Consider the following 13,931-nt stretch of genomic DNA (forward strand, 5'->3'; position numbering starts at 1 on the left):
TTTGGCTGAAGGGAGCTCCCTTCATTAAGGTATTTACTAACAATGGCATTTAAAGGGACAGAATCAAGGCTGTTAAGCCTATGGGCAGAATTATCTTCCCTTGCAACATTGTCATATTGTATAGTGGCATTGAGAAATACACAACAGATGTCTTTAAACCATCTTGCAATACAAAGCACACACATTTTTCAGCTTTGCTGAGAGGTACTTTTTAGCTGCTGCAGTATTTGTCCCTCTCCACTGCATAGCTTTGCAGGGCTGAGTCTCCTCTTTGCTTCTCCCAACTCATCTGCCTGACACTCGTGGCTCAGAGCTGATGTTTTTTAATGCAGTTTTTTAATCAAGAGTGGATCCATTGGGCAGCTGTATCTCTGCATTGCAAGCTTCAGGGAAATGTTATTAGCATGGGAAGAGCTCAATCTTAGCTATACCAGGACACTTTATTCCTCCTCTTGAACAGATCAGGGGTGTGAAGTTAAGACTTTTCTAATGTTTTGCTTCATCACCACCTTGGCTGAAGATGAAATAGGCACCTGAAGTACAGGTTGCATAATTGCTGAAGGCAGTCTTTCTCTAGCAAAAAAACAACAACAACAAAAAACAACCCAACGACCTGTGTACAGTGGTCTAGAACTAGAGAAGAGAAGAGTAATAACCAGATTTTGTATTAGCTGTTCCTATAACATTATTCACTCTTAGCCTCTGATATATCGTTGGTTAAACATCTTCATCAGCAAGTGCTAGGTATTACAGCAGTGCGTGTCAGCAGCAGAAAGGAAACCAAACACACACCAAATTGTTCTACAATGTCACTTATCACAGCTGATGAAGGTCATGATTTGATGAGTAAAGCATGAGAATCAGCAGAGTGAGCTCTTCCAGCCTGGGACCCTCAGATCACCAAGTTATCCTGGGCAAAACACAATTGAATTTTCAAATCGAGTTGTCCATTTTGAGTGACCAAAGCAACATATCTAGCCTCAATTTCAGAGATCCTAAGCTCGTGCAGTTTCTGCATGTCTTCCTAATGTGCAAATGCTTAGCACTTTTGAAAAAAAGTTAAAAATGACCACCCAGAAAAATGAAGCAAGAAATAAAATCAAAATATATAGCAGAATGGGTTTCTTCAGCTAAAAATATAGATATCGGGGTTTTTTTTCATTCATATAACAGCTCTGCAGCTTATAACCTGCACAATTTCATGTTAATGGAGAAGTTCATTTTAAATTTCCTGGCTGACAATACAAGTATGTTATATTAATTAACATCCTTTGCAATATCCTTTGAGAACTATAGATGACAGTGATCCTGAAACTGCTAATATTTTTCTTATGTGTTATGTAAGACACATTTTCCAGTAGCTCTGAACTGACCGCATCCTCAGATGCACAATCATCTTTTTGTAACAAGGATTCTGCCTGAAGCCACCCCGCAGATGCACAAGGAACCTATTAGCATAAACAAGGTTTAATTATTTTGTTCAGGGAGAATTTCACTGCTGGGAGCACTGGCAATTAACTTTTTAGCAATTAATTTCCATTCTACTCATCAGAAAAAGAAATAATAGAGTAGAAATAATACGTTCCTGACCCTTTGGTCTCGCAGTGGTTCAGTATGAGTTTTAGGGCTTAAATTAAGCACGTGACAAGGGGATTTTAACAAGATCAACAGAATATGAAATGCATTTTTATTAATTATTGTCCATGAGCATGGGGATTTAGCATTTACGTCTGCTTAAAACATGTAATGGCACTAAATGCTTGACTCAGAATGCTGAACTTCCAACCAGCCACTAGGTGACACTTTAAATGAGAAATTTGTATTATGACAGAGTCAGTTTATCTCTGTTCCGCAGAGTTAATATAAGAAGGGCAATATTTACTGTCTTGTATAAAATTGACTTTTTCTTGACCCGTTTTGTTTTGTGAATTGTTTGTTTGTGTCCATTTTTGTTTTCAGTTTCTGTTTTTTAATTAGAAAGGAAATTGCAGAGATATCAAGTACGTTGGCTGAGTCAGTAGCTGGGGATGGAGTAGAAAGAAATGAGCCCTCCTAGCTCCTCATCTCCATGGTGCACTGCTGGGAGCAATTAAATAATAAGAGGACTAGTGTGAATGTTTCCAGAGTAGTTGATAGCTACAGGAGTAGCAGAAATGTGAATTTGATCTCTCCCTCCACATGCATCTTTTAATATGGTTGTGGCCAAGAAAAAAGGGCTTGTTAGGTAGAAAAATTTCTAATCGCAAAACCTTTTGATAAGCTACAGAAACTCTGTTGCAGAATTCAAGCAATGTCCAAACTGAGTGCCCTCAGATACCTGTCCAGTGGAAGAAAATAAGTTTCCAGCAACAGAAGCAAACATGAGAAGATGCAGGCACCTCACTGAAAACACCCCGACATTTTTAGCAAAGCCAACATGATGAAGAGACAAAGCCCATCAGTGTCAGAGGACAGAAGGAGAGCCAAGAGGGAAGGTGATGGCCTGCGATGGACAGCACTTCAGCAGAGACTAGCCTGGCAATCAGGCCACAGCCATATACAGGAGCCCAGAAACTGAATTGTATGCTCCAGCAAGGGATAAATTTCAAATGGCTGGCAAGTTGAACTGGAAAACAAAAACATGCAATCCACTCATAAAGAGTAGGTAAGGATACAATGTTCATATGGATATGTGAAGGTGGAGGCAGGGTGTAGAGCACAAGAAGCAGTTATGAAAGACAAGAATCAGACTGTCCCTTCTTTGGGTTGTTGAACATGTGGTGAGAATAACAGAAGCTTCTGCAAGGATCTTTTTTCCTTGTACATGGAAAAGCTCCATTTTGTCAAGGAGGTGATCTCCATGGTAGAGGGCACCAGTCCAAGGGATGATGGGCTCCTCCACCATGTCTGCTGCTACCCTGTAAGACTGGAAGACCCACAGGCCAGACTGTGTTCACGAAAGTGCCTGCTTATGAGGAGCCTCAAAACACCACCCAGCAGTGCCTGAAGGCTTAACGAATGCCTCATCAATTATCTGTCTGCTCATCACCATCCTGAAGGGAAAGGTATGCAAACCCTGTGCTCAAGTGCACCCAAGGAGCAGGCTGAGAAAGACTTCCTGGGCCAGAAAGATCCATAAAGAGACAGCAGACCCTCAGGGAGGATCATGGACAAATTAAAGTCTTCAAAATTGCAGTTCTCTGCAGTCCAACCTGAGGCAAAATGTGCCTGAGGCACCTACAGACCCATCAGCATTTCTGAGCACCCTATACGAGGCCCACAGGGAGTGCCCAAATCCAGACTAAACATTACTGAGAAGGAGCAGCAAAGCACATATCGTCCTCCTCACTTTGCCCTCCTGGGTTAGCTACCAAACAAGGTCCTGCATGAAACATAGGTGTAACAGGTCCACACACCTGGCCTAAACTGCTGCCTACCCCGAGAGAGAAGAGAGAGCACTGATCTAAGAGGATCTGAGTCCCATGCTCTGCTTCATCCTCACTGGGATGAGGACTGAAACCCCAGTGGGAGGCTCAGTGACAACAGGAGGGTGTAATGCAATACAAGGATAAACTCCACAACACCCCACATCATACATGACAGCTTCAGTGACTGAGTGAGAGCTGTGAGTTTGGTGAGAGCACTGCAGCTCCTGAAACTGCCTGGGATGCCCATGGCAGTATGTTATCAGTAGTGCAACACATAGTGCCTACATAACCACTGCTAATTTCCTGATTTTTATACAAAGTGTACAATCTCTTCCATTCTGTGAAAACCACAGTCCTTTAGGAACAATGAGTTAAAGCTAAAAGAGAAAAGAAAAATAAAAAAACAGAGCAAAGCTGGTAGCGTTACTTAAAGATGCAAGAAAGCTGGTTTTCTAGACCTCAAATCACGTTCCTACTTTCTTTCTGTAACTTGTGTGAACATCCTTTACCATGTTTGACCATTTTTCAGAAGAATATCAGCTTTGAACTTCCTGGATATGTAAAATATCTTGTGAGGACTTCTACAATAATCCTGTGAGATAGCTCTGCTACTTAAGCATATTTACTCTCAGTCCAAACTTCATTTTGGCACTCTTTCCAAGCTCAAGGCTTGGTTATGATTAAAAAATTTCCAAGTGCTAATCTCTTCCCTTCAAGTAAAATGTGTATATAATTAATACTACACTGTTTACTTTCAGTTTGTTTTCTTTTCCAAACAAGAGTTTCTAATTCTTTGTTTCAAATCTCTTTTTTTAAAAAAAGTTTTTGGCATTTGGATCAAGAAAAGCATTTTAATTGATATTTTTCTTCTTGTTAATCTAAAAAAAAAAATTGGTATTTTCTAAACAATAAAATTCTATTTGATTTCAGTTTAAAGAGATATATCACTGAGAATATCATTCTCAACTTTCTTTGGCCATCTGTGCTCTCCAGCACCAATACATGTTCTGGGGAAAAAGCAAAGCGAGATCAGGCTTGATTCCTCCTCAACCAACAGGGGCATGTCCCCATTTGGGAACATTCTACTTTTGTTTCTGCAGTTGCACAAGGAGGTATTTCAAGACTGAAGAACTGGCTGCTGTTACAGCAACCTGTAAGTGCCTGTACCTATGAAAGCTTTTTTGGCACGATGAATGGATGCATGAAGGTATGTTAGACTGCAGTGCTGCAGTCCTGTGACAGGCTGTGACAGAGCTGCAGTTAAACAAAAAAGAGCTATGGACCATCTGAATCTTGAACCTACCTCGTATGAACACAAGTCTGATTCCAGCTCAGTGCTATTTCATTTGCAAAGGGGCTACAAAAGTGGAGTACTAAATGCAGTGGTGCATTTAGTCCAATATAAAGAGAAGGTAGTCTACTAAAAACAAGTCCTGAAGAAATCAGAATAGCTGATGAAGAAGAGATGTACTCTGGTAAAGAAAAAAAAAAAAAAGGAAAAGAAAGAAAAAAAACACCAAAACAACAACAGAAAAGCCCACACATTTACTAAAAGCTGGCTATGTACACTCCGGATCTTATTCACTGAATGTCCCCATGATTCCTCATGCAGAGGAGGATACAATAGCAACCGCACAGACTGCTGCTTAAAGAAAAATTCATAAAATGACAACACAGCTAGCGCTCTCACAGATGCAGAACCATTCTGGATGGAATGCTTTGTCATGTAGTTGAAATACTCATTTTATACCACAATCTGAAGATATTCCCAGCCATGAAGAGGAATTAGGTGTTTGAACGAGACCAGCAGGTACAGTCCAAATGTTAGGCACCTATCAACAGTCATAGAATCATAAAATCATCATATGGTTGGAAAAGACCTCTAAGATCAAAGGAGACCTTATAGCTCTTTGCAACTCCCTGAAAGGAGGTTGTGGTGAGGTTAGGGTCAGCCTCTTTTCCTGTCTAACTAGCAAAAGAACTAGAGGGAATGGCCCCGAGTTGCACCAGTGGAAGTTCAGGTTGGATGTTTGGAAAAATTTCTTCTCCAAAAGAGTGGTCAGGCACTGGAATGGGCTGCCTATTTGGTGGAATCAGTGTATAGTGCAATCACCATACTTGAGGTGTTCAAGACACATTTAGATCATAGAATCATAGAATCATAGAATGGCCTGGGTTGAAAAGGACCACAATGATCATCGAGTTCCAACCCCCCTGCTATGTGCCAACCACCAGACCAGGCTGCCCAGAGCCACAAGATGTTGTAGTAAGGGACAAACCACAAGGTTTAGTGGGGAAATATTGGTGGTAGGTGGATGATTGGACTGGATGGTCTTGGAGGCCCTTTCCAACCTTGGTGATTCTATGATGTTCTATCACAGAATCACAGAATCATAGAATCACAGAATCACAGAATGGCCATGGTTGGAAGGGACCTCGAGGATCATGAATCTGAAACCCCCCTATCACATGCAGGGCCACCAACCTCCACATGTAATACTAGACCAGGCTGTCCAGGGTCCCATCCACCCTGTCCTTGAACACCTCCAGGGATGGGGCATCCACAACCTCTCTGGGCAGCCTGTTCCAGCGCCTCACCACTCTCATAATAAAGAACTATCATCTAAGTCCAACTGTTGATCCATCCCCACCATACCACAAAACCACATCACTAAGTACCACATCTACACATTTCTAAAATGCCTCCAGGAACAGTGAGTCCACCACCTCCCCAGGAAGCCTGTTCCAATAACTCACCACTCTTTCTGAGAAGTTTTTCCTAATAATTAGCCCAAACCTCCCCTGATGCAACTGAAGGCTATTACCTCTCATACTATCACTGTTACGTGGGAGAAAAGGCCAACCCCACCTCACCACAGCCTCCTTTCAGGCAGCTGTAGAGAATAAGGTCTCCCCTGAGCCTCCTCTTCTCCATAGTGAACAATCCTAGTTCTCTCAGCCATTCCCCGTAAGACTTGTGCTCCAAACCCTTTACAGCATCTTTGCCCTTCTTTGAAAAATCCCAGTAGACTGGCTGGCAGTGACTTCAATTCCTCTCACTCCAACCATCCCACCACTCCTACCTACAGTCACAATGTGAGTTAAAAAAAAAAAAAAAATACCTTTCTTTCATTGTTTTTTGCAGTTGGATGAGTTTTGTGCTCTAGTTCTCAGACCTGGAAGTAGCATGTCTGCTGTAGACAGCAGCAAGATGCAAGCTGCTACTGCTTCTGAACCCTAATCTGGGTAATGTCAACGTGCAGCATCCCTTGGTTGGAGACAGCACAGAGCAACCCGTCTCTTCCCTCATAGCTCTTTGTGTTTCCTATCATGCATCTGCCGCTGCCTGTAGTAACAGCAAAGTACAAAAGACTTGAAATAATTGCATATTATTTTTTAGTCTCATTTTGGTACAGATGGGTCATTTTCCAAGCATCACAAATTTTCCTAAGTTGAACTGTGTCATGCCAGCTTTTTTTTATTTTTTTTTTTTTAATTATGGCTGAGTGCAAAGATGACAAATGTAGGAACAAAGGGAAAAACATCCTGTTGGAACAGTACTCTCTGTATTCTCAGGGTGAGAAAAGTATAAGAAACATTTCAACAACATAACAATGCAATCCATTGCTGTTTTTTTTTTTTCCAACCCGTATCATAATGTGTAACTGGATACATTTCAAGCTGTGCAGGAGTGCAATATGGAAAGAAAAAAAAAAAAGCCATGAAGGAAAGTGCTAGAAAGCAAATGTATGCAACTCTCTGCTAGCATGGATTTACTTAAGGATTATCAGCCTTTTTTCCGTTGTTGTTGTTGTTGCAAATTCTTTTAGCATCTATTTAGCATAAAACTTTGGAACAGAACAAAGAGTCATTTTTTATGGATTAAACAAGGTGACTGCAGTGAAACCGGCCACTTTATTAACAGATTTCTTCAATATTTTAAAGTGGATAATCTTACAGACTTAGGTTTGTTTTTCTAATTCGTTTTTTTCCATCGAAATTTACAAGATTTTCAGAATTAATCTGTTCTTCCGTTTAATGATTTCTGACTGCTGTACAATAAAAGAAGCTCTGCTTTGCTCAGCCCTCACAGAAAAGAGATGCGTGTTTCCTCCCCACCCCAGTAAATCCCTTTTCCACAGCAGACACAAGTAAAGTCAGCTCCAAATTATACTTGTTGAAGCTTCTCAGAGCACAGACAGATGTTCCTGGGCATTCATATAGAGGTTGCAGAACAGCTGGGGCTGTTTAATTTTGTATTCTTTCTTCTGTTCATTGCTGCTCCTTCTCCAAGATGCTGCAACATAACACCTTTGAAAGCAGTGCCTGTTCTAATGCAATGTGAGATGGACTTGAGTAAAATAGAGCTCTGGTGAAGAGCTTCCAGCTTTTTCAGCTTTTTTCCCATCTTTGCCAGCTGAAGGAAAGGCCTGCTGTCCTTGCTCACATCTGCAAGCTCAACATTTATTCCTTTCAGGTGAAGAGTTGCCCACTCCAGTTGCCTCTCCCTGTCCCCTCTGCACTGCACTGCAACAACCAAAGGAGTTTCACTGCTCAGCTAATCTTCTCTGCAACTTGGTGTTGAGGAAAACTATGGTAAGATCACCTTATGTATAAAATGAAAAACAAGCAAACAGATCTTGGGTAAAGGAGCAGGGATGAGCAGTGGAACCTGACAGGGAGCAGAAATACCTTTAGGTGAAGTCATAAAAGGAGGATCTCTATCCCTGGGGCAAACCTGGATCCCTTTGCATTATGACAAGAGCAGGAGCACATACACGCTTCCTCTATAGTAGCTTAAGTCACAACAGCTGTTCTGCAAATGAGTATCAGACCAAACCTCATGGTCATAGCCCTGTTTGTAGGCAACCTGAGCCTGCTGAAACATTTGCTTGATTCTTTAGATATTTTCAGAAGATATAAGACAAAAAAATTAAACAAGGAAAACTGCTTGTTACAGAGTAAGAACAGAGGGCACAGGGCAGAGGTGTGGGAGGCCTTTGGAGAGGCAGCAGCTTCAGCAAATAAACTAGACTTAATGCTGCCAGCAATATCTGGAGGCACCCAATGTCCTACTACAGTCAGAACTATATTCCAACACCCCTGAGGAAATGCTGGGCTGGCTGGCAGAGAATTATAGAATCAGAGTGGCTTGCGTTGGAAGGACCTCAAAGAACATCTACTTTCCAACTGATGTTATGCAAGGGCAGAAAAGTTAACCTTGAATTTGAGGGTGAAAAGAGACAGTATGTTAGGAGGACAGATCTTTGGAGGCTCCAAAACAGGGAATATTTCCTTTTTGTTTCCTGTTCTGGAGGACTGCGGGGGATAAAACCATCCCTTTGATCTCTCTTCTATTGTTAATGCTCTTTTTCTGTTGTGCACTAGCACATAAGTCCAATATAGGCTAAAGGACATAACAAAATTAGAGCTTACATAGGTGCATTGCATTTATTCGGGGAAGCACAAGTGACCTGAATAATTAATCCTTTTGGACATGTTTCCTTTAACAGAGGTCTTAGATTGTGGCATCAAGCAATTCTTTGGTACAATCCTGTCGTTTACAAAGAATGTCCAAAAAATGCAGTTTCCCTGAGCACAGAAAGGAATCCTATTGTTTTGGATATCTAAAAGGCACTTAAGGACTTCTTACATTTATGCTGAATGAAGGGCTATCAGCTCCAAAGGAATTTCGCCCAACTTCATAGCAGTGATCCCTTTCTTCTGCCCTACCCTAAGCACAACCTTGCCTTGAGTTTGCCTGCTGTCTTCACTGTCACCTTAGCTCTGTTGGTAGCAGCTTGTAAAGAAAGGAAAGCAAGAACTTACAGATGATTCAAGCTTAGTTATTTACAATGCACTGTTTCATCAGAATTCTTTCTCTTCATCCCAGAAAGCATTTTCAAGATATCGCATTCATCAGTGTCACATCCACCAGACACATGTAGTCAGTACAACTGAAAAGGTTTTTCCCAGGGAAAGATACACAGCATGTGTAAGCAACTATTTTGTAGATATTAAATTCTACTTTAAAATTATCTAATTCTCTTCGCCTTTTTCACTGCTATTTGTCAGCAGTGCTGATTGTTCCTGCCCTGTCTTGCCTTGAGGACTCATAGGTAAATAGGGCAGTTTAGAGCAATCCTGACAGAGATGAGCTGTTGGAATCTAGTCACTGAATACATAGGGCTAGGATGGGGTGTCCATAGGCCATATTCCTCCCCTCTGCTTTGTTATGCTGCATGCAAAGTGCCCTGGGAAGCATTCAGATCCTGTCCCAGGTTTGCACGGGGCTCTCCGGAAAACCTGGAGCGATTACCAAAAGAATGAGCTGGTGGGTGAGCTTGTGTGTAAACAACCTCTCCATGGGCTACCTCTGGCCAGAGTGCAAGCAGCACAGCCCAGCAGAACAGGAAGTGTGCCCTGGCCTTGTCCTACATCTGTCTGATTTTGGCAGGTGCCAATATAAAGCCAGAAACTGGCATTAGGTCAAAAAGCCTGCATGCACAAAGTGTTTTTATCCAGGATAGTTTATATATCCTGAGTTCTTCGAGCACTAGAGAGATGAGAGGGAAGACCTCAGATGAAGGTACTGTTAAAGAGTGAGCAGCAGTCTCTTTATTTCTGTAAAGAGGCACAAAAAGAATAAAACAGGAAATTGCAGTAACGGAGATGGGATGTAGCTGCTGCAGGAGGGAGGGTTTCTGCAGAAGAATGGCAGGAACAGCTCTGGCCATGTTCTGCCAGTAATGTGCAGGTTTCTACCAGATGACATGGGAGTACAAAGTGAGGTTATGTTAAAGGATGAGCACCCCTCTAGGAAAAAAATAAAATTAAACTAAGAAACGAAAGCCAGCAAAGAGTTGCTTGATAGCAAAGCCAGAGGTGGCCTCCAAAATGAGAAGGTTAAAATCTTTACTGTGTGTCTGTGCCAGGGTTTGGTAGCAGGGGTGCTGCACGGCCTCTGTGAGGAGAGTCAGGGGCTGCCCCATGCAGACGTGGCTGCAGGCCAGCTTCAGGCCCTGTCACAGGGCATGGCTGGGCCTTGGAGCTAAGCTGGTGACACCCTGGGGAAAACAGATTTCAGAAAGGACAACAAATATTGCACAGGCAATGAGGAGTGAGAAAACGTGAAACAGCCCTGCAGACACCGAAGTCAGTGAAGGAGGAAGGAATGGGGGCACTGGAGCAAGGGTTCCCCTGCAGCCCATGGAAGAAACCTACACTGGAGTACGTTCACCCACCCTGTCCTTAACTCAACCCACAGGCTTTTCCATCCTATTTTCTTCCCCTGTTCTCTTGAGGAATGAGAGAGATACAGCAGCCTGGTGGGTCCCAGGCAGACAGCCAAGTCAACCCACCACAGCTTCCACTTAAAAAATCTTCACACAATAGTTTCAAATTAGATAAACAAAGGAGAAATCCTGCAGATTTCTGAAGTACTTCACAATAGAAAGAGTGGAAGGAAGGCATAAAGTTTCCTACAGAAATGGAAAGAGAGTGACTGGACAAGTTTTGTATTGAAGAGGCAACACAATTTCTCTCCAGTTGCTTAAGTGAGGAAGATCCATCCGCAGTAGAACAGGTCTATTTGGTTCAAAAAGAAACAGAACACAGGAGCTAAGCATATTTGCTACATTTTAAATCTTTCATCCAGTTATTCATGTATATTCAGCAACTGAAACTTCTAAGGATTTTTTCATTTCTGGAAGAAAATCAGTGTCTTGAAATATGAAGACTGCTAGGACAAAAGATCGCTGACTATGGATCTTCCTGTTGGAATTCAAACAGTACATAAGAGCAAAGTCATTCTCCAATGCCAACAGGGCCCACATGTAATTATGTATTTGTATTTCTTTGTATACTGAAGTGACAGTGACCCTGTCATCCGTTACTCAAAGTGAATGGAGCACACAGAGTTTCATGGATTTTGAGACACTGAAAGCCTGTGAGATCTGATATCCCATGAACACAGTCACCATTTCACAGGCTGATGAGCCCACAAGAGAATGCACCCCAGATGGGCTGGTGCTACACTGGGAGCACTGAACCCTCATACAGTGAGTTGCAGTGGGGGTCAAGTATGTCTCCATCTTCACAAGCACAGGAAAATGAATTTGTGTTACTAATGTGTCAACAGTAACACGTGTTGCTCCTTTATTGTGATTGTTAATTTGGTGAAGCATCATGAAGGAGCACTCAAAATGGAAATTCAGACAAGGTGGTGCTAGCTCCAGCACCGCCAGGAGCAGTCTATCCACCTATCATTGATCCCTCAGAACCACTCAGTACCTCTACTTCAGTTCAATGTGGAAAGGATTACAAGTAGCAACCCTGGGGTAATGCTGTTATGTGAGCATTGCTAGTAACAGTTAACAGCTTTCAAGAATGACACTAACCTATCTTTATCTGTCTGGCATTCAAGCTCAGCTAGCATCCTTTAGGAGTAATTGGAAACCTTCTCTGCTGCAGTGGCAGCAATGACATAAACTCATAGTTTAAGCACTGTATTACACGCTCTAAAGTGAGGCAAGATTCTGTAGCATGCAAAATGGAGTAGACTTGTTTTCTTAACATGCTATACAGATCAACGTGCTAGGAGGAAGCATTTCTACAGCTATGCATTTCAAAAGAAGCTTCTTCTTAATATAAAAATGTCCATAATAATCCCTAAAAGTTCAGCAGGTCACCCATAGGCAGCTCGGAGCAGAATCATCCTCTTTTGTTTTCTTTTAGGTATACAGAGCCCCAGCACACTCAGTGCTGATGGACATTGAAAGAAAGCTTGCAGACACAGAAGTAATTAGAGGAAATCACAACTAAAATCTAAGCAAATCAGAAGCCAAAGAGACTCAGAAGAGGGAACCAATGATGATTACTTCAGAATCAAACTTTAAAAAAATCATTACAATTCCAACCATGCTGAGCTCTACAAGGTACGCATGGTTTTGTTAACTCCTTATCGACTTATACGTCTAATCAGCACTTTGCATCTTTGGCAGGGGGAGTTAGGAAAAACAAACACAAAAATTGTAATACTGCAATGATTAAAGAAATTCATCCATTTCTTTCAGGAAAACAAGGATTAGGTAGAGGTGCTTGTAATGGGAACCTTATTTAAAACAGATTGCCTTTACACCCAACAGATGGTGCAGATTTTATACAAATCAAATGCCAGGTGATGTGGAGCTAAACTCATCATCACTTCTTGACGTGACGTTAATATTGCAGGAGGTCAGTACAAACACAACAGACATTTCTTTGCTTGTGTCTGTACTGGATGCCAATTTTAACACTGCCATAAGATAATAAGATATGAAAGGCGGTTTAAGTTTAAAAGGTTAATGGGGAAGGATATCTACATAAAGCAGAACAAGCCGTAAGAGATCTACTGTGATTTTTTTAAATTATCCTTACTGCTCTGTGCATTAAATAACGTGTTTACTTTAATTATGACTCAGAGGACTCCCATCATCACCCCTAAATGCACATTGAAAGGATTCTCAGCTTGCCAAGTCCCAGTCCGAGCTGCGCTTGGCAGAAATACACTCACGCCGCTTCACAGCCTGACTTTGCTTGTAATTATATTTACTTCAGCCTACTTCCACAAGCCAGAATAACACAGGGCAGAAGGGGAGGGAGGATGTGCCTACCGTACCAGCGGGTCTTTTTTCTCCATGGCTGAGGTTTGACGTAGAAACTTCGCTTCTCTCCAGCCCCTGCAGCGGCTGCCCTGGCCCCGGGCCAGCTACTGGGAGCTGCCCGGCCGCCTTGGGCTGGGAGCTGGAGTCAGGGTGCCAGCTGCCCCGCAGGACAATGGCTCCATTGGGACAGAGCTTGGGGACAAAGGCACTGCTTTCAGGATTGATTTTATATGCACACATGTGACCTTTGCCTGAAATGACTCTATGGAAAGCGTCCCTGTCCTGAAGATCTGCTTTCAAATGCAGCAGACTGATGCTTTTGCCTAATCTGTTCTTTTTTTTTTTCTTTTTTTCTTTTTTTCTTTTTTTGGCCACGAATGCCTCAGGAGAGGTCATGTGCAGATAACAAGGTGGTGTCGAGCCCTTTCTAATCATTTAATAGTGCTATTCAGTAATGGATAGGGTTATTTTCTTCACTTTCAAAGTATTTTACCAGAATTTGCTAGCTGGAGTGCTTTTATCTGCATTTAGGAATTTAACTACAAATCCAGAGAGCCCTAACTTCCAATCTGGTGCCCTGAGCCACTTCCAAACTCAGGCCGGCTGAGTTTTAAATGAGTGCATCCAGATAAGAAGATTTTTTCATTTTTTTTCTATGGATCTGTAGTATACTTTTTAAAAAATGAATTCCTGTATTATAAATTTAAAGTGATTTTTAAAGTGTTTTTGACATTTCTTACTTGACAGGATATAAAGTGGAAGCTGTCAGTATTTAGCACACATAGAATCTAGATTTTGCTGTAGCTGTGCTGGAGATAGGGGGATGAAGGAGTTTGTCACCATGACACGGGGATGCTGCAAACACAGCAGCTGTAGCCGC

The 13,931-nt window shown here is 42.0% G+C and overlaps 1 protein-coding gene across 2 annotated transcripts in view; it reads right to left on the minus strand.

The window, feature by feature from the left end:
- The window catches only part of ENPP2 (ectonucleotide pyrophosphatase/phosphodiesterase 2), a 70,709-nt gene extending 57,208 nt beyond the window's left edge, over positions 1-13,501 (minus strand). The window contains exon 1 of one of the 2 annotated variants that reach the window (XM_019614229.1): positions 13,061-13,501. In XM_019614229.1, coding sequence (XP_019469774.1) covers positions 13,061-13,486 — 426 coding nt within the window. In that variant the 5' untranslated portion in view covers positions 13,487-13,501. The remainder of the gene's footprint in view (positions 1-13,060) is intronic. The other variant, XM_010709264.3, reaches the window with a different exon arrangement.
- Between the last annotated feature and the right edge of the window lie 430 nt (positions 13,502-13,931).

The sequence above is a fragment of the Meleagris gallopavo genome, chromosome 3 (assembly GCF_000146605.3).
Source record: "Meleagris gallopavo isolate NT-WF06-2002-E0010 breed Aviagen turkey brand Nicholas breeding stock chromosome 3, Turkey_5.1, whole genome shotgun sequence".
NCBI classification, from domain to species: Eukaryota; Metazoa; Chordata; class Aves; order Galliformes; family Phasianidae; genus Meleagris; species Meleagris gallopavo.